Source organism: Toxotes jaculatrix, chromosome 12, assembly GCF_017976425.1.
Source record: "Toxotes jaculatrix isolate fToxJac2 chromosome 12, fToxJac2.pri, whole genome shotgun sequence".
Lineage (NCBI taxonomy): Eukaryota > Metazoa > Chordata > Actinopteri > Toxotidae > Toxotes > Toxotes jaculatrix.
Genome location: NC_054405.1, coordinates 24,024,233 through 24,049,336, shown reverse-complemented (window position 1 = coordinate 24,049,336; position 25,104 = coordinate 24,024,233). Strand labels below are relative to the sequence as shown.

Here is a 25,104-nt window from a genome sequence, read left to right as displayed (position 1 = left end):
AAAATATAACAAAACTTTTGATCCAGACATGCTCAGTACAATATACCTACAGATACTCCAGCCTGAGCCCTGGCTTTATGAAGGCCGCCTTTATATGTCTGATATAAAGTGCTTTGATTTAGTGTTCTTTGTTTTTCAGTCCCATTTTCACACTTTTAACATTTTTCTTTCTCACATGCATTTGTTATGTTGCAGTCAGTTTGTCATTAGCAGACCAGTGTAGAAAAAGGGGCGTTTATCAAAAATACAACAAAGTTGGCGAGGGGAGACGTGGTAATGCTCTTTTTCTCTTTCATTTGTTGGACTCATTCAGCGGGGAGTCTGGTGGAGGACATCGGTGAAATGATTCTTCAGCTTCGGAGGCAAGTGGAGAGCCTCTTCAGCATGAAGTACGGTAAGCTACCTGGAGCTTCACCCTCATTCATACGAGGGTGGGAAGTTATGTCGGGCCTGTTCATTTTTGCAGTAAGACTTTGATCTCCTCTACATGTACACACCCATTACCAATGTACAGAGATTAAAAACCTAAGCTTTTAAAGTCTGTTTGAATATTAATTTTGTAACGTTGAGGTTTTTAAATAATTTAACACATTGGAATTACACATTGGTTTCTTCATTGTGGAGGGAATGAAAAAAATTCATCTGAATTTCACATCCGAGGGGTTTAGACATTTAAAAGTTACCAAGAATTGATGTTTTTATAGCAGTTTTGTAGCATTTAGATGTTGTATGAAGCTTGTTGTATAACGCAGCTTATTAACAACATCAGACTACCGTAAGAATGAGGCCTGTGCACAAGCATTAATGTGCAACAAAATTAGGTGACAGCACAATAGTGTTTAATAAATTACTTGTATTAGCAAAGTAATAACCAGGGAGCAGGACTGGGTAGCATCATGTAAACAGAATCCCTGTATCGTAAGTTGGTCATTTGATTTTAGTTCTGGTTATCTAGCTCAGTAATAATTTTATTTTGAAAGCTCAGGATAATACAAGAGGACATAAGGGGTGTGAGAGGTGTGGGCCCTGCCAAGGTCCAGTTAATACGGTTACACTAATGTCACAGTTTATTATTACATAGTTTAGCTTTGTCCTATATTTGTTTGGTAACGTTAACATTATAATCACCAGAGTAATCGCTGAAATCACGGAGCATGAGATGACGTCCGTCAGGGAAAGAAATGAGCAGTCAGACGATCAGACAGGTTGTAAACACACCAACAGTTAAGCCAGATTTTTATCAGTTTTGGAGACAAAACTGTTGGTAATAATCCCTCACTGCACAGGAAAACTGTGGTCAGTGAGGGAAGATGTTTGAAGTCGGCCTGTAAACTGGTTTCATGTGTCATAAGTAACGTCTCCTCTTCTGTTTCTGCCCTCTCCTCTTTTCCAGCTGAAGCTCTGGGCCTACCTGAACCGGCCAAGGTGCCCTACTCCAAGTTCCAGATGTACCCAGAGGACCTGTACATCACGGGGCTGCCAGAGGGAATCTCCCTGCGAAGGCCCAACTGTTTCGGAGCAGCCAAACTGCGCAAGATCCTGGCTGCTAGCAGTCAGATCCAGTTTGTTATCAAAAGGTGAGAGCATGTAAAGGAGTTGTTATAGTACACTGTGCATATTACTTACTGTGTACTAATACTGTGATGATCCTTTTGTTTGTCTCCAGGCCTGAGCTGTTAACTGAGCAAGTAAAACAAGAAATGCCTTCTATCCCCGTCTGTGATTCAGGTATGCCTCTCTTCTGTGTTTGACATGCAGCCATAATGTTTTTAAATTCAAGTAACTGAGAAATAACAGCAGACTGTCCACTACATTATTATGTATGCTACTGAGCAAACGTTTTAGATACATTATGGTTGTGTTCTGGTAGACTGCACCGAAACAACAAAAATGAATAAGCTACTTTCCCTGTTCCGTAAATGGGAGAAAATGAAGCCTCTTTGTTCATGTCATGGTCATGAATACGTAATTATTTGTTCATCTTCCTGGTCCCGTTATTTTGTATACATTAGTCATGACTAATTTAGATTGTGCAAATTGAAACTGTGACCTGTTTACAAAATGCAGTAGGGACTCTAATGGAGGGTTTTTTTGTGGACAGGAGATCACAAACAGTTTGTGTGTTTGGCTGCCGTCACAGCTGTTTGCACCAGGGTTCTACTGAGTAAGAAGAACTCTCTGAAGAGATCAGTTCTGTGAATTCATTGACTTTTTTGATTAACTTTTCTGTATCAGTAACATCATATAAGCTTCTGCTGCACATTCAGTAAACATTTGAAGAGGCCGTTCCACATCCCGCAGTAGCTAAAGCTCTGAAGATCTTAGCAGAGAGCAGGAAAGCTGTATTAGAAAATTCAAACATCTGGAAACTCATAATGCAGATTTAAACGCTGTTAATGCTTTACAGATTATTAAGCCCCTTTAAGCAAATCTGTGATTTGTGAAAAAAAATGACTTGACTATTTGTCCTCTTCATTTTTCAGATTGAGGTCAAATCCAGTTTGTGCTGTATTTTTAAAACCTCTCTTCTAAAGGAAAAATAAAGTCCTTGCAGGGATTTCCTGGGACTATCTCCACTTTTTATTTGTGACAAAGCTCAGCTGCTGGCACGAGGAGCTCGCAGCGTTTGTTGTGTTCGTTAAATCTTAAGAGACGACAAAAACAAAAGTTTAACCTTTAAATGTTTTTTTTTTCCAAAGAGCTGGACACCAAGGACACAGCATCAGTGACAGAGGATGCTGCAGCTATATCCAAGAGACCTGGATTCTCAGGTGCGTTCAGGTTTCAGGTTTTTTCTCTGTCACCACTTTGAAGCTTAATATTTGATGCAGTCCATCAAAACAAAGCTGATTTATGTTTAAACATAAATCAGCTTTGGGTATTGACATTTATCGCCCTCACTTTTAAAGCTAGAGATTGAAAAAGGCTCAATAACTGCTGGCAACTCTGGAAGTGCATTGTGGGAACAGATATTTAAAATGATGAAATTTCAAAGTGTCCTCTGTCTGCTGTCTGCAGAGTGCCTGGAGTCCAAGCTGTCCAGGATCGACTTGGCCAACACGCTGCGAGAGCAGGTGCAAGATCTGTTCAACAGGAAGTATGGGGAGGCATTGGGCATCAAGTACCCCGTGCAAGTGCCTTACAAGAGGATCAAGAACAACCCGGACTCGGTCATCATCGAGGGCCTTCCTCCCGGCATTCCCTTCAGGAAGCCCTGCACCTTCGGCTCCCAGAACCTGGAGAGGATCCTGGCAGTCGCTGACAAAATCAGCTTCACCATCACCAGGTGGGAACCTCAGTTTCCTTTGTCCAGTCGGTCTCAGAAACACTAAAGGCTGAACTGAAGCAGAACACATGACTTACGATACTGCTGAGCTCATGCTGCTGTCACCTCGCACACTTACTGTTTTATTAAACATCATAACTGGAATGTCGCAACAACTTTCACATTTGGTTACTGGTTTTGATTTTTCATCAAATATTTTAATCCTTTCTCACTTTCTTCTTTTTAGACCTTTTCAAGGACTCATTCCAAAACCAGGTAAGAACATTTCTCATCATCGAGTCTGATTAATAACCATAATCTTAGCACGCAGAACTAATATTAGTGTCATGTAATGTTAACATTAATATTAATATGTCATTCGTCAATTTTATCAGCACCACGACGAGTCACTTTACTAAAGAAGGCCTACGCCTCGATAAGTGGTGAGTAGGAAATGTTTAATAAAATCCAGATTTTTTTTTTCCTCTCGTTGCTTCATCAGTAACTTTATTCTGAAAGGTGTGATTAACCGGTTCCCTTCATCTGACAGATGATGACGATATTAACCGCATGGGAGAGAAAGTGGTCCTTCGAGAGCAAGTCAAGGAGCTGTTCAACAAGAAATACGGTAAATGGATTTGGATTATTGTGCGATGCGGCAGCTTGAGTTTTTGTCACACTGAATTTCAGCAGCTCCCTTTGAGTTTTTAAAGATCAGGGACAGTGGATCCTGGACCTCGTGCAATTATCGCTGGTACACACAGATGTGTTATATACTGCACAGGTGATTTAAGAGAACTTGTTGCATGAATTGTCAGTTTACAGAGAGGAACATTTCCCATTAGATTCATTGGCATGAGTCTTATTTGCAGTTCCTCTGGGTTTTAATGCAGGTATCTGTCCAGGTGAACATCCAGTGGAACATAATCTCCCGTCCATGTCTGTGACTGTCACTTTAACCGCCTCATATTTTACTCATGGATGGCTTTTTCCTTAGCTTGGCATATTTTAGCATTTAATTTTATATGAAGGCATTTCTTCTTTGATTTTTTTTTTTTTGTCTCCCCCTGGTACATCTCTGTGATGACTCTGCATTGACAGCTGTAGTGATATTTTTCTGGTCCCCCACTGACAGTGTTAAATCTGTGATGTTCTGCGTCTGCTGATTTTCAACAGCAGGACTTAATGCTTGTGTGTGTGTGTGTGTGTGTGTGTGTGTGTGTGAGAGAGACATTTTTGTGAATGATTCTTGTCTTTTTAAAACAGGCTTAGTTAAACACCTGTCACCTGTAGTGGCACGGCTGAAATCAGCAACACACACTTTTTGACCCAGTGAGAATCTCACTTGGATAGAGACATTGTCCATCCCAATAAAATTAGACTGAGGAAAACCGTAAAGAGAGGTGTGGGATAATAGTATGGAAATATTGGTGAGTGAGGCCCAGCCATGCTGCAGGTTAAAACGTAACATCAGAAATGGCATCAAACAGTGGCATCATTAGCCTTCTGCTTCTGCATTCTGTTCTTTGCATGTGATTATTAACTTCCCTGAATTAAGTAAATGAGCATTAATGTACTTCAAGCTAATTATGTGAAAAGTAATCTCACTATAAATAAGGAAAACAAAAAAAATGTCTTGAATAAGATGCAAAATGAGCACGTAGTCCTACAGCATAGCATCAAGCACTGTTATTAGAATAATTACTTATATTCACCTCATTTTTCCTCAAGCAGTTCCACTTGGTCTTTTGTACAGTAACCAGTTATTATATGAATATTTGCATGTATTTAATAGTTTTCCTTTTGCAGAGCTAACAGAAAAACAACCTGCATCTGGTCTTTTTGTCACGAAGCTTAATTCCTCTCTCATTGTGCGTTTAGGTGAGGCTCTGGGCTTAGACCGCTCCGTCATGGTCCCATACAAGCTAATCCGTGGCAGTCCAGAGTCTGTAGAAGTCAGTGGCCTTCCAGACGATATCCCCTTCCGAAACCCAAACACCTACGACATCGTGTGCCTGGAGAAAATCCTTCAAGCCGCAGATAAAATAACATTCAACATCAAGAGCCAGCTACAGTGAGTGTGGAGACACCTGAATATTCAGCAGCCTGTTAGTTGTCACCGTGCTGTATATTTCAGTGGGAATTTAGGCTTTTGCTTCTTTGTAGTTAAGCTCATTACAGTTTATTTATGCTTTGGATTTAAATCTAGTCTCTCAGATGTCAAAGAATAAATCTTCCTCAACGGCAAATGTAAATAATACGAAGCAGTTAAGCTGTGATGAAAGAATAGAAGCAGAGACTTAAATCATGCAAAAAAAATTCCTTTTTTTTTTTTCCCTTTTTAGTTCTGAAGTGAGTGGAGCCTTAACAGATTACTCTGTTTGGTAATTGAAAAAAAATTTTTTTGATGGCATCTGTGAAAACAACAAGAGCTCTGTCACCTGAAATGACCCAGCCTTTTCTCTGTCTCACAGGCCTTTTGCAGAAATCTGCAGCCAGGCTTGTAACACAGGTAAGAGCTGTTTGAGGTGCTGTTTAATTTCCTCGTGTTTGTGGAGGTGGAGCTCTGTGCGGTCACTGCTGGCACCTGACAGTGACACCTTTTTCTTTGTGTCTTCAGTAGGAACGGACGCCTCGACCAATCGACGAAAGCGCAAGAGAGTCCAGGAGAGCAATCGAGTACCTGCCTCCCCTGAGCTGGGGATATCGACCAATCAGATTCCAGTGATGGTATGTTGGGGGGGGGGGGGGGGGGGGTTCAGTATGGAATATACACTGACACTGAGTAAAATATAATTTATATTCTTACTCACAAATGATGGAAAAAAATATTTTTTTGTCAAATTCTTCTGTTGAACAGTGTACAACACCTCCCTCACTCACTGAGTGTGACTGGGAGGTTGGAGGCTTTTCCAGTCAAGTAAAATTAATCTATGAGCCATTAATGTTACAGAGGTTGTCTGACCCCAGTTATGCAGCTGTTCACACATGAGTTCCCAAATAGAGCAGTCAGAGGGTCCGGCAGTATCTGCTGCCCAAAACTGACAGCTTGGAAAACAGAGCTCCAAAAATTCAATTTGGGATAAAACATATGAGTGAGGGAAGTAGGAGGAAGATGAAATCAACATTAGGACATGGTTTTAGCAAATTGATCTTCAGAGAAATGTAACTGATGGACCACCTTGAACTGCATCAGGCTGTGCCTTGTACTTGACTGTTGTACTGTCACTACTAAAAGCTAATATTAAAACTGGTTTTGAGGCAAGGTCAACAACCTCTTTGTAGTAATGAAAGCATTTTATCCTCCATTATGACTGACTTTGCTCTATCATTGTCTCTCCTCTGTGTCTGCCTGCAGCAGTGGCCCATGTACATGGTCGACTACAGTGGAGTGAATGTGCAGGTTCCTGGAAAAGTCAATTACTGAAGGACAAACCTTGTCTGCAGCAAAGGGATAAAAGGAGAAGGAGTTGTTTCTCACAGTGATTTTCATGACTCTTCCACTTGCGACACTAACACGTTGTCAGAGTGCTAAAGCTAAACAATCTCTCCAGAACGAATATAGGGAGCTGAAGGTTTGACTCTGTGAATGACGTCCCGAGTTCTGAGGAACAACAGAATGTACGTGGATCAAAATGTTGCAGGGCAAAATCTTGGCTTGTTTTCCATCTCCTGCCTTTGTCGGCAGGACAGCTGTCAGTTTTTGTTTCCTTCTAAATCTGATCATGACAGTAATATTGTCTTTTTTTCTTCAAACAATATTACTGTACAAAGCTTAAGATATTACATGTTCTCATGTTATTTGCCCTTGCATTTATGAAGTGTCCACCCACTGAGTCACGTTGTTGGATCCAGCATTTGGTTGCAATGTATTACTGACAAAAAAAAATGTCTTTGATAGCGATTTGGTTCCATAATATTCAGATATTTGTACTTTTTATTTATTATATTTATTGAAATATAACATTATGTGCAGGGATGTAAAATACATTATTCTGTTATACAGCTCCTTGAGGAACTATCACAACACTAACACAGATGCTACTAGTCACTCTGTAACTACAGGTAACCACTGAAATCAAGCTACACAGCAGGAATGAAGTGTCTTAATTAGGTGTTGGGGCGACGGCAAGCCATCAGCAATGAAAGGAGATAAAAATGGACTCGAGAGTTTGCCCGGCAGGTGGAACCGCTGCTCACAGCACCAGGAAGCCACCTGCAGTAAAAACACGACAGACCTTCAGTAAACAGCCTTTTTATGTTAGCACCACATTAACAATATGTAAAATATCTCATTTAAAGTCAGCCTGAATGTATCATGTAAAGGAAAGAATGGTATGTTATTCTGCGATGACTGTCTCTGGACTAACGATATTTAATATGCTGTACCTTAACGCCAATTAGGCCTTTGAAATAAAATGTGTTGCCTTGCACTTTCATTTTGTTGGGGTTCGTTTCTGTTGTGTTGCTTAATATTATCAGAATATAAATATTATCGTTATATAGTATCTACTTACAGATGTAAGCAGGCTAGCTTTATTATACAGTAGTTCAGTCATGAAGTTGATCGGTTGCGAAACCTGGATTTAAGCTGCATTTAACGTTTAAGTTTTCTCTTATATTTTTTTACGAGGTTTTGGACAAATATGAAGAACATTAACATTATGAAGTGCGCAGTAACAACAGTGGTACATTTAACTCAATATTTTAATGATTTTTTAAAAAAGTTTCAGACCGCGGTCGATTTAAGGATTGATTTTTCGGGCTGAAATCCAACTGTTGCTAGCAAACGTTATCAGCTGTTGCTAGCTAATTAAGCTAAAGTCAGCGCCATTTTGGCTAATTAGCTAACATAATCGGAGGAATGATTTATTCTTTTTTTGTACTTTCAAACAGTACGCTTCATTTAAAACATCTACTACAAAACGCTACAAGGTTGGATGTGCTACCACGGACAAGGAGATATGTTTAAATTAACACCGCACAAGCCCAGCCGCCGTTACTGCAGCTACTGCACTTTTGACTCTGCTCAAGCAGATTACATTAAGCAGTGTACAATCACAAAGGTTTCAGATTTACCTTTTGAAATCCGAAGTAGTTTTTGAAACCACAGACCCTTGGTTTCAGACAATGGTAGATAAAATGCTTCACTTCTAGCCAGCAACCGCTGATGTTTCCAGCTACAATCAAAACTGTCGCTAGCAAATTTTAACAGCTGTAGCTAGCTAGGTAATGAAGCTAACGTTAGCTCTTAGCTTACACACTCGAGACACAGGATTTGTTTCGTTTATTTAGTAATTTATATTTAAACACTTTATTTCCGCCCCATACCTTAACACCATACTTTCCAAATTAATCAAACCAATATTTTGTTTGTAGATAATCAAAGACCAAGGAAGAAAACACAACAACAAATACAACAGACCGAATTCTCTTTATTCATTTTCTTTCTCTGGTAAAACGAAGCATTGTTTTTGCTCACATCTGTCCAAAGAGACACTATCCTCACTGAGGTTCTTCGGGGCTGCTGTTCATCCTCTCGCTGACCTGTCTCCCAGCCTTCAGCGCATGTTTCACCCCTTCTCATCCATAACTCCTACTTTCCTCCACATGGACCTGGAACCCAAAGCCGCTGCTCTGCACTTACAGGCTCCATTAAGACACAGGCAAAGTGAAATTCCTTGCCAAGTGGTCGTGTTCTTCTCTTAACATTTCCACTACAAATAAATGTTTGAGTGGTTAAAGAGACATTTACTCGGCAGGAAGAGTTGGGTTCAAGCCCTGCAGCCAGCAAACAGCAAAACTGCTGAGAAGTCACTAGACAACACACTGAGGACACTGAAGACATGCATAAGTAATATGCACCCGCAACACCTTAAAGGCCCACAAAACACATTTTTTCAATCAGCTTCTTACTACTATTACTATGAACACACAGAGTTAGGAGGGTTTGAAGTGAGCTGTTGGGAAACACCGATCCATCCGGATTTAGAAATACTGGGATCAAAATTTGTGGTTTGTTTATGCTGCAAGGCCACAGTCAGTCACATCTGATCTAACCACACCCACACAGTCCTGATGGAGCAGATTAGCTGAGTGTTTGACTTGCATGCTCTTAGTAATTAAAGCAAATACAACATTAGTCATTACCTAATTCATACTGCTTCCTAGGTTACCACCTCAACTTACTGAAGAGGTGCTCCACCTGCCATTCAAAGCCTGATTACCCAGTATACAGCTGTGTAATCAGGCTTAAACTGGTCTGAGGTTGATCTTTAGTACGTTTTATATGAAAAGCAGACTGCACAGCACACACCTGGAACCAACCTGGGTCAGCTGAGCACCACCTGCTGCAGGTGAGACTGGTGGTGAAATTACTGGTGAAAATTAGTTAACAAATTAGCAGAAGCAAAGCAAATACAAAGACTAAGCCTTTACAATGATAATTCAAGGATCACTGTCGGCCACCATGGGGGGAGTTGTAGGTTTCAGCTGTCTATGGTTTCAGCAGTGAGGATCACTTCCGCGTTCAAAAAGCTGCAGTCAGCTGCATAGCCAACTTTACAGCCTAAAAAACATATTTACAGCCTGGTACATTTTTTGTTTTTGGTCTCTATTGATAGCTTCCACCTCCGTGAACACTGTGTGTGTGTGTGTGCGTGGTTACGTTGAGTGACAGCCCCATAGACAGGCACAGGCAGTTAGCTCTTTGCTATAGCGTCGGCTGGGCTAGGCGGCTACATCCAGAGGCCTCCGGCTACCTCCAGCGGTTGACGGGGGCTGCAGTGTCCGTGTTTGTTTGCCAATGTTCGGATAGGTTTTTGTGACAGTACGGCTTGCTGTAGTGTAGACTGTACTCACCAATCGTCGAAGGAGTCTGTGTTGCAGTTTTTTCGGTAAGTAAATTTCTCACTATTTTACCTGGATGTTTACACTAATTAGCATGTATTAGCATGTTTTGCCGCTGGCTTGTGACTTAATTGTCGATTTCTGGTCGCTGCTGATACAGATAGAGGACCGGAGCAGCTAATGTTAGGAACGTTGTTGCGGTGTGTTCCGTGCTCTCAGAGTCCGTTTATTGCGGGAATACTAGGCTACAATTTTATTTCGTCTCATTTTTCTGTTTAAAAAGTCAGACATAGCATGGACAGAGCAGCTCCGTCTGTAAGCGGCTGCTGTTGTTTGTGTGCTGCTGTAACTGTAAGTGGATAGTGTATGGAGGCAGCGGTGAAAGCCGGTAAATATTGCTCCGAGCTAAGTGGCCGGGCTCTCGGCCGGTTGACCCGTAGAGTAACCGCCTCTCCGCCAAATATGGAAAGTTCACTCCCACTAAAATCCAAGATGGCGCAGCTCAAATGCCCATGGTTTGGTGACAAAACCGACTCCCCGAAACCAGTGGGTGACGTCACGGCTGCTACGTCCATGTCTTATACAGTCAATGTGAGCCACAGGCACAGATTCACCTCAGCCTCCATGAAGCCTGTACAGCTGTGTTCTAACCCTACAGTTTGCACTTTTTATTTTGAGAAATTAAACGTTGTATCATTATTTATTTTTTGGGGGGGGTTGAGCACATAACATTTAGACTTCTAAGCTTTCTGGTATTTGAAAAACTACAGTATGTTTTAGATAAAGTGAGGGCACCCAGATTTTCTTCTCAAACATTTTGCCTTTTCTATTCTTACCTACCGTTACTGCACATGTTCTCACATAAGTCAAATACATGATTGTCTTAACGTTCCCATTAACTTCTCCAGAAGTCAGGACACAATGAGTCCTGATGAGTCTAATCTGTAATGCCACAGGCAGCCAACTACTGCGAGTGATTAGGTCTGATGATCACTCTTAATGATCATACAACAGCAGCACATTATGAGGCCATTTAAGAGAGCCAGGAGCACCGTGAAGTGCCAACACTACCATATTCTCCCCACATATTAAAGGACCACGAGCCCCACACGAAGAACTCATTCACACTCTTTTCATGACCCTGATCAGTGGATAGGAACATAACCAGAGAATTCTTAAAGTAGATCAGGATCTTTATCTCCAACTGGAGACCACGAAAAAAAAAACAAATTGAAATCAGAGACAAAGCCAGGAATTCATTTTTGCCTTATTTCTTTATTGCAGAGGCTTTTTTTTTTCAGTTTTGCTTGTATACATGTCAAAACTCGGTTTAGCAACCGTACTGCAATACTGTGAGCAGAATAATGCATGTGAATACAGGAGGTGAGTTGGCAGCCGGCGGGACCATCAACATGCTCGCCACGGCTTCACGTGTCTTGTTTAATCAAGACGAGTTCGATGACCTTGATTGTCACGTTGTAAAATTTTCTTAACCCAAGTTTTTTTTTTTTTTTTTTTTTAATCTCAGCGATCCGTCCCATCCGTTTGGGCAAAAAGATTGAGGTCTTCAAGCTGTATTCGATGTAACCTTGTCCCTTCTCACGTAGATGGAAACACAAACTGTGACATATTAAGTGACAAAAACAGAGCCTGCAAAATGCCTGCAGGCACAGTGAACTGCCAGTTCAAAACATGAATAATCACCATGTGAGTGCATCACACATCTGCTTATCAAATTAGTTCAGGGAATAAAATATGACAGATGCTCAAATCAGAGGTGTCAGATGTTAAAAATATACAACTTTATCCTCCTTAACTGGCATTTGTGGACACGACCGGTTTATTTTTATTTTATTTTTTTTTGCTTTACATACTTTTGTTTTCATTCATGTTTTGTTTTTTTTATTTACAACAGTAAAGTATTGCCCCTTCTCATCAAATAGGTTAATATATGCTCACTTTGCTACTAAAGTCTCAGTGTGTCGTTGTGCTAAACACAAATGTTTTTCCCGCAGAAACACTTTTAATTGCATAACTTCCCAATTTAAAACAAGTTCACTGTCCTTCACTGGGAAATCACACACCTCAGCTAAATGCACTGTCAGAACTAAAGTGCTGAATGAGATTTTTATCCCCCGGTGTGAGCTGCCATTCTCATGGTAACTGGACAAGGGGATACAGATGAGGCTTTATGGAAAACAAAAAATAAACAAAAACAAACAAAAAAACACAATCTCCAGTTTGTGGAGGTTTGATAAAAGAGGCTCAGAGTTAGAGGAGCCCCGTTTCTCTCTGAGTTCAGTCTCCTGGAATATGTGATGGGAGAGAATGTAATGGTGCATTAACCATTCTCAGTGGGCACTGCAGCGAGCACCCTCCCACAGAAGCTTCCAGGCCTTTATTCAGCTCACTTCTCCCCTTCGCTCACTCAATGAGATTTTGGGCAGATGCTGACTTATACTAAATAACAGACAGAGGTGGAAGGAGGTCCACCTGGCCACAGAGGTGGATTTTGAAGGGTTAACTCAGTGGTCAGCACAGCAGTGAGTGGAAGTGTGTGAAGCTGGGAGCTGTGACCTAGCTGCTGCTGCTGCCGCCGCCACCGCTGCCGCCTGGAGGTTTGAGGCAGTCTTCTGTCACGCCCTGAGAGGCCAGCTCAGACAGAACATTGTCCAGATAGTTGGGGTCAGGGTAGCCGTGGCCTGACAAGTTGGACATCATCTCCGTTTTGTGGTGGATCCCGTTCCACACCACGGTGTCGGGCTCTCCGGTGGTGCTGGATGTACCCACGGTGAAGATGAGGCGGCGCATCCACGCCACCTTCAGCAGCTCCAGCACCTTTTCAGTGGAGAAAGAAGGAGCAAATGTGAGGCATGGTTACGCATAAAGTTCAAACGATGAATCAATAAGTCAATCGACATGAAAGCAAACTATTTTGATAATCGATTAAATCAATGAAGTCCTCCTCACACGAGAATTTGCTGCTTTTCTTTGTCTTATGTGACATAAAACTGAAAACCTTTGGGTTCTGGACTGCTGAAGACGGCTGCTGTGAGCTGTTTAACCCAGATAATGCTTTGTCCTTTACTAGTGCAATGTTTGTTTGTCTGCTCAGCTTGTGCGAACCAGGTACACCGACTGTCTGTTGTCAGTGGGATGCACAGCGCGGTGGCAGCTGCCATTACAGGAGGCCACAGATGCAACAGTCTACAAACAATTTAGCTAAAGTGGGATTATGTAACTGCAGTTAATCACGACAGATCTGCCGCCTAACCGATGGAAATGAGCGGTGTTCCCTGAACACTGCTCCGATTTTAACTACCGAAAGGCTCCTACTGTTTACCACACTGTGGGAGAGCCTGTGTGTCCAATCTGGAATATTTTCATTATCTCAAATCAGTGTTGTACAGGGAACATCACATCGGGGAGTCTGACCATGGAAGTGATTCTGTGGCACGGCACCGAGAAAGTGCGACTGGAATAATTCAATCCAATTACCCATCAGCGAATTACATCAGAGATTATTTATAGACACTTAAGTGTACAGCTGCGGTTACCAGCAAGGAAATTAGCAACTAATTCACCATGGAAACAACTCAACTTTATAATGAGCACAAAATGCTAATCAGAGTAACACACTTGAGTCCTGATGGAGCTTTATGCAGAGGCTTGTGTTAATGGCATTGAGCTGTATAATGTGTTGCTTTTCACCTTCCTGCCTTTGTCGTTGTCGGGTAGAAAACAGAAGCGAGGGAAGCCTCTACAGGTGTAAGGCTGTCCGGGGTTGGGATGCTCCAGACCCTGGTGGAGATGACAAAAATTCACTGATGAATGGAAAGTTATAAAGTTTAATACCTCAGATCAGCTGGAACCACGAAGCAATCTAATAACCGTGCTGCTGGAGATTGTTAACAGCAGAGCAACAGCTCGATACAAATCAGGTTCAAGTTCTTGTAACTTTAGATCAGTGGTACAAACTGCTCTCTGCCGTTTATCTACGCTCGTCTTTACAGCCGGACACAAAAAGAAATTAAGGTTTTCCCAAAAGAATGTGATGAAGCTGTGAACCTAAGGCGAGCGCTCTTCCGCAGCCGAGCCTGAACATCTGTTAATTTATTTGGGAAACTGTGGGTATCAGTAAATCTAGCCTTATATTCAGACCAACACACTGTGTGTTGTCCACTGCTCAATTGTTACCACATGCGTGAACAAATTCCAACATCTTTTCAATAAGTTAACACTAATTCTCACTTATACACTCTGAAGCTAAGTTTTACTGCTCTGCATGTTTAGTAGAGAACAGCTAAACATGTGGAGGGAAATATGAAATTCTGTTCAGATCTGGCCAGTATCTGAGATCTCTGCTTTTATGTGTAATTTCAGGTATTCGATCTTGTCAAAGTGACAGCACAGTGTCAGCAGAGGTACCTGTATGCCAGGAGGTATGCTGTAGATAATCTGGATGGTGCCACAGTCTGGGTGGCCTGGCAGCGACTGGGGAATGCTGTAAATCTCCATTTTGCCTTTGGGCTGGGTGCCGGTCTTCTCTCCGTAGATTGTCTTACACGAGGGGCACTGCAGGCTGCCGTCCTGAGGAGACAACACAAGCAGAGAGCCTTTTAAACAAGACCAATCGATACAAACCAGGTAAGAGCTGATCAAATATGCATCGATCCACCGATGAGACTTCTGTTTCCCCCGTCACCAAGTCGCTGTACCTCTGCTGTGATCAACAAGCATCCCACAGACGTAGGTACAACATGTTATTTAATACTCTACCTGAAGTAAATGCTCCTCGAATAAATGACCACAAACATTACAAGAACATTCTGAGCAGGAAAAGTTTGTGGTCAAACATAAACACATTTGCCTGCATGTTTTAAAGGACCATTCCAAAGTTTTAACATGTCAACATATCAACCACGTAACTGCATCACATCACAGCGTAACTTTGTGAACGATCTGTCCACATAATTAAAAATGATAGTTGCTATAGGTTTGGTACCTTTGTTCCGTTGTTATACATGGCCAGCATGCAGAGCATGTGCAGGGTGTGCCCACATTTGATGAACTTCCCCACAGTGTCTGGCAGTATGCTCGGGCCTCCCTCCTCTGTGGACGGTGTCTCGTAGCCGGATGGATTGGACAGCTGATCCATGCAGATAATGCAGTCCTGAGGGGGGACACAGGATATTGTGTGTTTAGTGCCACTGATAAAAATGGACTTGCTTAAAATGTCTTTATGTTGCACCCTCCATGACATGCAACTTCTGTCAGTTCACAAATGGACCTTAAACTCATACAAAAGACCACAAGTGAGCCTTTTCTTTGGTTTACGTCTGTGACGATGACCCTGAACCATTTACCTCATCTGGTACTCCAGGCACCACCTCCATGTAGCGCTGAATCACCTCCTCAGGTCTCTGAGCTGAGGCTGGAAGAGGAACAAAGCAGAAAACATCAGGGCGATGAAGGAGGTCAAACAGGCCAGATGCTATTAACGAAAGGTCCTGCCATCTGCCGTGGAAACAGCCACACAAAACATGAGACTGGTGAGATGAGATGAAATGATTTTCTTCATTATATCAAGTAACTCACAGACACATGAACTTTAGATTTCTGCGGCTACTAGATATTCAAACTGATGTGTCTTGCTTGTGGCAAATCACATGTCCTTAAATGAAGAAATGTCTAATGCAAACACAAACTGCAGAGCCACACAGATGATTTGAATGCATGGTAACAGAAGACAATGAATGATGACGACGAGCAGCATGAGGGATGGACACTGTGCATTACACTGCCATTTTCTCTCACTCTCACAAATGTGAGTGTCAAGTCTGTTTAGGGAACAAAACTCTGAAAGTGTCTTTTTTGGGTTTATTATACAAGACAACTCAATTTAATTCCAGATTTTGAAATGTTAGGAAGTTGGCTGTTTTCTCCCATCTTAGAAACAAGAAAAAAAAATCAATTAATGGATCAGTTTCCAGACACGACCACTTTTTATGTCTGGGTCCATTTCTAATACAGGTATTGAGGTTAGGAAGTGACAGACAGTGAGAGTGGAGGAAGTGTCATTTGTGGACATGACAACGCAAAGATGAAAAGAAAAAAAAAATCAGGAATAAACAAAGAGGCAGAAATGAAATGAAGCTCATTATGTTGAAGCGCAGAAGATAATTTAAATTAGCTGAACCGTATCAAAACACGTACTCTGCTTTTTTTTTTTTGTTGGTGGCCAACAAGCAGTATTAATTTATTTATGATCAAAGCTCCTTTAATGTACTCCAAGTCTGATAGTGAATATGATGCACAGTGTGTCCAAAGGTTGATTTAAGATGCCTAGATTCTCTTATTTTGTCTCAGGAACAGTCACAAACCAAACAATATTACATTTATTTTGATATAAAACAATGAAAACAAGCCAATTTTCCCTTTTAAGAAGCTGGAATTGTCTTTTTTTTCTTGAAAAATAACTTTAACTATCAGCTGCCAATTAATTAATTTGCTATTGACTAACAAATGGATTAATCAACTAATCACTGCAGCTTTACCCTGCAGCTGTTGCTCCTGGGGCACGTGGCAATGCGCCTACAGGCAGATCAGTGATGTCTCCTGTACCAGAAGTGAATGATCACCCACACAGTGATTTGTTGATATACAGATGGATGACAAAGTAAAATCCAACATAAAATGCCTTGGCAGAGTGTGGTTCCACCCTGAGCCTCGAGAACAGCTTCGGTGCTTCTCAACAAAATATTCCCTCATTTTAGTTTTTGTATTTTTTGGTGGACTATAAAAAGTGAGCAGCTGATTCTGATGACAACAACTGGGATGAAAGTGAGGGGGAGCAGCAGAGTTGACACTGGAAAGCCGAATGTCCCTGCTTAATAGTCGCACAAAATGCAGTTGCAGCAGCACTTTTTTTCCCCCCTCAACTAAAACAAAAGTGGAATGCAGCCTATGAACACTTGAAGACAAATGAAACTGAGATGATGCAGGATGAAATGTTCCTCAAGCCCGTGGTGATGACAACAGGACCAAAAGAAAGCGGTGGACAAAAAGAGGTGGAGGAAGGGCTGGTGGCGTGGTAGCTACCTCTCCTGTGCTGCCTCTTTGCTCTCCTAACTGAACTGCTGCTGCTGCTGCTGCTGCTGTGGGGCTTGCTGGGCCTGCTGGCTGGGGGGAGGAGAGGAGGAGGAAGAGAGAAAGGAGCAGGTTGCTGCTGCTGTAGCTGCTGCTGTAGCTGCTGCTGCTGCTGCTGCTGCTGAGGGAGGGGGGCAGTGGTGAAGTGCACGCCGAGTCCCACAGCCGACATCAAAATGGAGGCCATGCCTGGAGCGGGGTAGGGTGGGGGTGGGGTGGGTTGAGGCGGGACGGGGTGGGGCAGAGTGGGGCAGGTGAGGGTTGAGAGCAAGTGGAGATATGCAGGAGCAGAAAGGAACAAATCAAAGGTATGAGAAATGTAGCAGCAGCTGATGCTTCCACCGCGACCCTCATTCATTCACACACGCACACAGACGCACAACACTGGAGTCAGACACAGCATTAAGACCTTTCAAATTAAAACCAATTCGACCTTGTTTAGCATTTTGGCCCCGGTTTATTTGTTGCCTATGAACCAGAGATCTTCTTAAAGCTTCTTTTTTTTTTTTTTTAGCAGGATGACTGTTTCAGGAGTGAGCCTTTATCTCGTGAGTTAAGTCTAACTGATGGTGCTCAGAACTGACTTGCTTCCACGTCAATTTTGCTATTTGACTGTAATGAGGTGACAGCTCAGTGCACGCAGCATCCGTTCTCACGAAACCAACTTCACACCACGGCATTATCTCGGTTTACTCAAAGGCTGTTAGCAGAAACCTTTTCACTGCTGAACACATCTATTCAGACTGCTGTAATACTGGGTAGAGGTTTCCACTGTTCTGAAAACGGCCTCAGGTCTTCGTGGCGTGGATTCCGCAAGATGCTGGAAACATTCCTCTGAGATTCGTCTCCATGTCGACGTGACTGCATCACATCGTTCCTGTCAGCTGCACATTCATGCTGCCAATCTCCTGCTCTACCACATCCCTAAGGTGTTCTACTGGATTCAGATCTGCTGACTGGGGAAGCCACATTGTCAAGTCAGTGAAACCAGTTTGAGACGACTTTTAGTTCGTGACATGGCTCATTATCATGCTGGAAGAGGCCAAAGGAAGAAGGTAAACTGTGGCCATAACAGGAAGAACGTGGCTAGCAACAATATTCAGATAGACTGTGGCATTCAAGCCACGACTGATTGGTATTAAGGGTCCAAGGGGTGTCAAGAAAACATTCCCCAGCAGCAGCAGCCTGGAGAGCTGACACAAATCGAGTTGGATCCATGGATTCACGTTCCTGATGCCAAGTTCTGGCCCCACCATCGGCATAAATCCAGATATCCCAGGCTGTGTTTGTTCCAGTCTTCAGCTTTCCTGCAGTGAGCCTGAGTCCACTGCAGCCTCAGATTTCTGTTCTTGGCTGATGGGAGTGGAACCTGACGTGGTCTCCTGCTGTTGTCCGCCTCAAGGTTCGACGTGTTGTGCATTCTGAGATGATTTTATGCTCACCGCAGCTGTAAACACTGGTTATCTGGAGTTTCCATAGCCTTTCAGTCAGCTCCGACCAGTCTGACCATCCTCCTCTGACCTTTCTCATCAACAGTGTGTTTCCATCCACAGAAATGCTGCTTACTGGATGGTTTTTGTTTTTGGTTCCACCCTGAGTTAAACTCTGGAGACTGTAGCTTGTGAGAATCTGAGGAGATCAGCAGTTTCAGAAACACTCAAACCAGACCGACTGACACGGTCACAGTCGCTGAGATCACATTTGTTTCCTCATTCTGATGTTTGAGAATGATGTTCGTGAACATTAACTGTGGATCCTCACCTGAAGCTGAATGATTTTATGCACTGAACTGCCACCGCATGATTGGCTGGATGGATAACTGCATGAATAAACAGGCGTTCAGGTGTTCGGTGAGATGAATCTGATTAATATGCAGACCTGATTAATATGGGACAGCTTTAAATGTATTATCCTGAATTAGACTGGGGTCTTTGTCAGATCTGATTTATGTTTAAACGTGATGAAATGACAAAAATGATTTTTGCATTATTTTGACACGAGCTGCACTGAATGAATATTTTCTATAGAAGTTGCCGCACACTGCAGATGTTTTTTGAAAAATGTCAACACAGATTTTGTTTGCGCTCTATCTTTATTGACATATGATATCTTTGAGGAGGCGCTCTGCGGCAGGAATTTCCACAATCCTACAAGCAAACGCGTGTCTGTGTGTGTGTGTGCTTAAAACAAGCTAGAAAAATGTACCACTGATGAGCGTGTAAGGCAGGAAAGCACCAAAAGTCAATCATGCGTCTGGATCCGGGGCCAAACGCATTGTACAACATGAGGAAACCTGTGTAAGCTCTCAGTGAAAGACAAGCCTGTGGTGCGGGGGCTATTTTCATACATACAGGGCCAACAAACTGCATTATGTTGTTTCTTGTTGAATGGAAGCCTCTTTGATGGTTTAAACAATAACAAGGGACATCACTGCCCCCTCTCTTTTCGCTTTTATGCTTTTTGAGTTTGCTTAAAAGTTAGGGCGTGTTCGTTCTTATTTTTAACTTCCTCATTCATCTTATTCCTAAACAGACTGACACCCACAACACAAATGCTGAAGGGTGGCACATAAGCCTCAAAAAAAAAAATTCACTCTCAATAAAACCTGGAACCAGCTTAAACGTGTGGTGCAGACCAGACTGGGCAGAGGTAACAACAGTGAGGAGGATGGATGGTTAGTGGCCTGTTTACCTGCCAGGGCAGAGCTCACGCTGGTGGATCCATTCAGCTGCACGGAGATGGAGGGAACACTGCAGGACAGGAAACAAGTCAGTCAGCGAAAACAGCAACACTGGACCAAACCGCTAACCACACAAGAAATGTGGAGCTTAAAAAAAAAGATGTGAAAAAAAAAAAAAAGTTTAAAATAAATAACACAAAAAATTCCATATGGATGTTTTTCCCTCATAGATCACTCATCAGCCAAATCAGAGGACATGCTAACACAATGGGAGGAAATGTGTCACTGATAAAATGAGGCCCTCCTGACATCAGTCAACCTACTGTCCAAAGGAAGCTGTGGGTTGCATGCCTGGTATCTTACTGCACGAAACAGGCTGCAACAGTAACCGCGTTAATCACATGCAACATAAAAGCAAAGCCATGTGTGGAGTAAGAAAAGTAGCCACTATAAAAAAAAGCTTTTCCTTTTATTGTGACATTTTAGTAAATGTATTAAAAATCTAAAAACTGAAACCTCATTTACAAAAGTATTCAGACCCTCACTTCAGCTCTTTGCAGAAGCCTTTTTTTGCAGCGACCACAGCTTTGAGACTTCTTGGGTAAGTCTCACAAGCTTTGCAAACCTGGATTTGGGCAGTTTATCCCTTTCTTCCAGGCAGATCCTCCCAAGCTCAGTCAGACTGCATGGGAAGCCTCTTTGAACTGCCATCTTCGGGTATCTCCACAGATGTTCTATGGGGTTTAAGTCTGAGCTGTGGCTGGGCCACTCAAGGACAATCAGAGACTTGTCCCAAAGCCACTCCACCGGTGTCACGGCTGTATTTGGCTCTCTGTATTTGGCTGCATTTATAATTCCCTCAGTTCTGACCAGTCCCCCTGTCCCTGTCACTGAGATGGCTTGAGGACCATGCCTGGATGGTATTAGCCAGATGATGAGCAGAGACTGGTGTTTCCCAGTTTGGGGTTCTGCCCAAAGTGTTCAATTTTTGTCTCATAAGACCTGAGATTCTTTTGCCTCCTGCTTTCAGAGCCTTTTAAAAGCTGTATTACAAACTCCAAGCAGGCTGTCATATGCCTTTTACTCAAAGTGGCTTCTGTCTGACCACTCTAAGTTAAAGGCCTGATTGATGGAGTGCTGCTGAGATGGTTGTCCTTGCCGCAGCTTCTATCATCTCTGCAGAGGACCTCTGAGGCTCTATCAGGCTCTGGGCCTTTCTAAACTATGTACAACAAATTCAGTTTGCCACTGGTGGACTCCAATCAAAACAAATCTCAAGGAAAATTAAGGCAGACAGGATGCACCTGATCAGGGTCTGAATACTTCTGCAAATGAGAGGTTTCAGTTTTTGATTTTTCACAAATGTGCAAAAATTTCTAAAAACATGTTTTCATCTTGTCATCCTGGGTTGTTGAGTGTAGATGATGGGAAAATGGCAATACTACCCATTTAAAATTAAATCTACATCACAATTAAGTGAGAAAAAAGCTCTATTAGGCCATAAGACAACACAATACATGCTGCTACAGCATATATTACTGGTAAATGCACCTGAGCTGTCACAGCAAAAATCAGTTCATCACACAGATCAAAGTGCATGCTGGGCAGAGAACAGCTCGCATTTTACAAAGCTGTTATTGATTTCCAGTGGCTGAGAACAGACAAAGTGAAACTTAATGTGGAAGAAAACCAGCACCCAGAGAAACTGTAAGTGCATATGCATAACACCACATTATTAAGCTAGCCGTCTGTCAGGACAGGAAACATGGAAGGCTGGAGATGACACAGACAAGAGTCACACAAACTGAGCCAAAACAAACATACCACTGAAGAGCTACACACTGCTTTTTTTTTTTTTTTTTTTTTTTAAATCATTCCTGTTTTACAGGGTTGGTCAAAGTGGAAACAGACAGGAAAGATCAATCCAACACAGATGGAAACAGATACCAACCTTAACCCATTTGCACTGGTGGAGCTGGTCAGAAGAGGTGCAGACAGTTGACTACTAGAAGGTGGAGGAGGCCAGGGGCTGCCCCAAGACATTCCCCCAACAGAGAGGGGTCTCCTGGGGTATGGCGAGTAGACAGAAGTGGGGTGAGCTGTTGCAGCCCTCCCTGTCCCTTGGAGACTGGGCCGGTTCAGACTTCCCGAAGAAAAGGAATGTCGTGAACGGCTGGGCATGGGTCCCGTGCTGCTGTGGCTCAAACACTGCTGGCAGGAGCACGCAGGGCCCGAGGGGATGGCCGGGGGGCCAGAGGATGCCAGTGGGTATGGGAGGTTACACTGGCGTCGCACCTGCCGCCTGAAGCCTGTGGCTTTGTTAACTTGGGCAAGAGATGTGAGATCCACTATGTAATTGTATCCATGTGGGCCCAAATCTGCGGTGCCTTGGCGGGCCTGATAGCTGTGCTCCAAGAGGATAGAGATTCGAGTCTCATATGGAGTCCAACCTCCTTCGTCATTGGCCCATTCCCAGTAGACGCCACTGCCAAGGCCAGAGGACTGGGCAAACAGGGACCGACGTACCGAACGTGTCTTACCTGAAAATACAAAGATGACTTTGACTGAATGTACTAAAATATAGCTACGCTATGCAAGCCTTACGTGGCAAAATAAACACAAGACAAGATCCCAATGATATAACAGAAGAAAGTGTCCAGTTCCCCTTATCTGTAGATGTCATCAATGTAAACATAATTCTTGCTTAGTGTAAGCTCATCCCTGGTGGTAGGCATTTCAATCATTTGGCTAATGCTGCTGGTTTATGGTTTCGTTTTTAAAAAAAGGTCTCTTAATGTTGTGTGGAAGAGCACTTAAAATGCTACACGCTAGTTATACCACCCGTTTGTCATTGTTAATTTCCAAGCTCTACTGCCCTCCATTCAAACTACTTAGCATGAATCAGCTGAGCCAAACGAGGCAAAACAATATGCTAATGTTACAGGCGTCAACTATGTGATTATTTATAGCGAGGGTATCGGGACAGTGAGAGACACAAAGCAATTTCAGAGTCATCTAACCTCATAACTTTATCCTGCACTTGGCTAATCTTAGCTTGCAGCTATGTAAACACGTATCAAAACAACAGCGCCCCTGTAAGCTAACGCTAACTGGCTAGCGTTACAGCCAACTGGGCCTGGTGTATTTACAAGCTTTCGAGTCAAATCATTACAAAAATAAACTAACAAATTAACACTAACGTGAACGCATTAAATACCACAACGTGTGACAGATGCTCACCTGTGTCCTGCCGAAACTGTTTCAAGCTTGGTATGTCAATGAGATAAGGCGACAGGCTGGGGTCTGATTGTCCGAGGCAGATGCTCGTCGAGCCGGGTCCTCCTCCTCTCTGGCCCCGCGGTGACAGACACCGCTCGATGTAGGCGCTCACTTGGCCGCTGTAAGGCCGCCAACTGCCCAGGTCATCCTGCCATTCCCATACCGCGATCATGGGCTGAGACTGTCCAACGGACGAAGACGGCGTAGCTGACACAGAGGGCCCATTTCTAGAACCGTTTACCCTGGCACAGGAGCCAGACACAATCGCCATGTTCACCAAGCTAGCTTAGGCTAACAACAACTCGTTCTGGTTAGCTGGTCAAACCGATTGTGGCTACGACGAGAAAGAAAAGTCTGCCAGCTTGGCTAGCTCGGCTCGTTAAAACACTGCATCGTAAATCTGTCAACACGCCTTTGAAAAAGCTACGAGGTAAAGATCAGATGGTAGACGGCCCAGACAGACATTTAGGTGCATGTTGACAAAGCTGATGCGTTCACAGGGTTTAGCAGTACATTGGTAACGTTAGCTTTGTGACAGCGTTATCAAGCTTCCTTCATCCTCTGGTGCTGCCTTCAGGGACCATCGGGAATAACGATAAATCGGCGTACGTCAGTGGGAACTAACAGTGGATGGGAACTTTTTACGGCAGTTAGTCAAGCGTAGAAATCCAACGAAGGGCCAGATGAACAAACGACTCCCCTATGGGATGTTAAGTGATAGTGATTTAGAAGTGAACTAATTCTTAACTTCAGTTTATAATAACTAGAAAATCTTAAGTGGACTGAACCGTTTAGTGAAACCATTCCTACGTTTTGTTTGGGTGGTGGGTGGTTGTGTAAAGGGGATGGCCTGATTCATTTAGGTGGGCAAAAATTCCTGACTAGTTATACTCCTTCACTCTTATTTCCTCTATTCAGCTAAACCATTTTAAATGAAATAATCCCAAAAAAAGAAAATCATCTTGATTTATTATCTCTTTTTTGGATAAAAGCTTGAGGGCACAACCGTCCTCACCTCTAAATCAGTATCTTACAAGGTGCACCTGAAGGTTGCATTCTTCTTCTTCACTTACCACGAATTTCTTCATTGTCCGCCCTCCTTTTCTTTCTCTGCTTCTTTATTTGAAGGAGATTGGATACTCCTCAACAGTGTTGCTGCCATCAACTGGAGATGAATAGGTATAGCACAACTGGAGGCTAATTATTTAAATAATCATCAGAGAAGAATGTGGAAGGAGGAAATTACAGTCTTTATAGCTGTCTGACATATCAGTCTATGTCTAATCGGTTTTTACAGTCATCAGTTATTAGTCATCAAAGAGTCTGTGGCCCAAACATCTACAGTATAAAGCAGGCTCAACTAAATTGCTTTTTGTCCACAAAATCTAGGGCAGTGTACCTTAATGCAAAATGGAATGTAAACTACTGAAGTTGACAATAAACTTTCTGAAAGAGGAGAATACTGGATTGAAATTCACATAAAAGATAATAGATCTGGGCAGCTCTGACACCAGTTTGAATATTATTTAAATTGCTGCTCAAATGGGATTCGAGCAGTCCATTTAACCCATGAACAGACACATAATCAATAGCTAAATCTTTGCCAAATCGTCTCAAAATGACAAATGTAATAATACAAGCAAGTAAAAAATAGCATCTGATGTTACAATATAAAACTAACATTGTTCATTTCTGCCTTTGCAATACAGCCCAGACACAATATGTTCCACACATAAAAACAATGAATATGACAGATGCAGGCAGCCATTACTTGGTTCGAAGTCTGTGAGTCAAATGATTCAACAGTGAGAACGTAGCTTTGACTCATCATTTTGCAAGGTCTTTTTCTCAAAGGTAGAACATTTGAAAGTCCTGCAGTTAA

General features: G+C 42.7%; 2 protein-coding genes across 6 annotated transcripts in view; one reads left to right on the top strand and one right to left on the bottom strand.

The window, feature by feature from the left end:
* The window catches only part of gtf2ird1 (GTF2I repeat domain containing 1), a 28,551-nt gene extending 20,859 nt beyond the window's left edge, over positions 1-7,692 (top strand). For 3 of the 4 annotated variants that reach the window (XM_041051520.1, XM_041051518.1, XM_041051521.1), the window contains exons 16-27: positions 314-394; positions 1,394-1,577; positions 1,667-1,728; positions 2,700-2,771; positions 3,019-3,286; positions 3,513-3,541; positions 3,661-3,708; positions 3,816-3,893; positions 5,147-5,339; positions 5,740-5,777; positions 5,886-5,995; positions 6,624-7,692. In XM_041051520.1, coding sequence (XP_040907454.1) covers positions 314-394; positions 1,394-1,577; positions 1,667-1,728; positions 2,700-2,771; positions 3,019-3,286; positions 3,513-3,541; positions 3,661-3,708; positions 3,816-3,893; positions 5,147-5,339; positions 5,740-5,777; positions 5,886-5,995; positions 6,624-6,692 — 1,232 coding nt within the window. In that variant the 3' untranslated portion in view covers positions 6,693-7,692. The remainder of the gene's footprint in view (positions 1-313; positions 395-1,393; positions 1,578-1,666; positions 1,729-2,699; positions 2,772-3,018; positions 3,287-3,512; positions 3,542-3,660; positions 3,709-3,815; positions 3,894-5,146; positions 5,340-5,739; positions 5,778-5,885; positions 5,996-6,623) is intronic. The other variant, XM_041051519.1, reaches the window with a different exon arrangement.
* Positions 7,693-11,613: 3,921 nt separating this feature from the next.
* dtx2 (deltex 2, E3 ubiquitin ligase) lies at positions 11,614-23,793 on the bottom strand. Of its 2 annotated transcripts, XM_041051556.1 has the most exons (9): positions 23,184-23,793; positions 21,895-22,483; positions 19,955-20,013; positions 17,216-17,452; positions 15,481-15,548; positions 15,120-15,287; positions 14,543-14,704; positions 13,826-13,915; positions 11,614-12,952 (listed from the first exon to the last, which is right to left on the bottom strand). In XM_041051556.1, exons 1-9 carry the CDS (start codon positions 23,491-23,493, stop codon positions 12,692-12,694), a joined length of 1,944 nt encoding a protein of 647 aa, XP_040907490.1. In that variant the 5' UTR covers positions 23,494-23,793; the 3' UTR covers positions 11,614-12,691. The 2 variants fall into 2 exon arrangements, with proteins under 2 accessions (XP_040907490.1, XP_040907491.1); XM_041051557.1 differs by lacking the exon at positions 17,216-17,452.
* Positions 23,794-25,104: the final 1,311 nt, after the last annotated feature.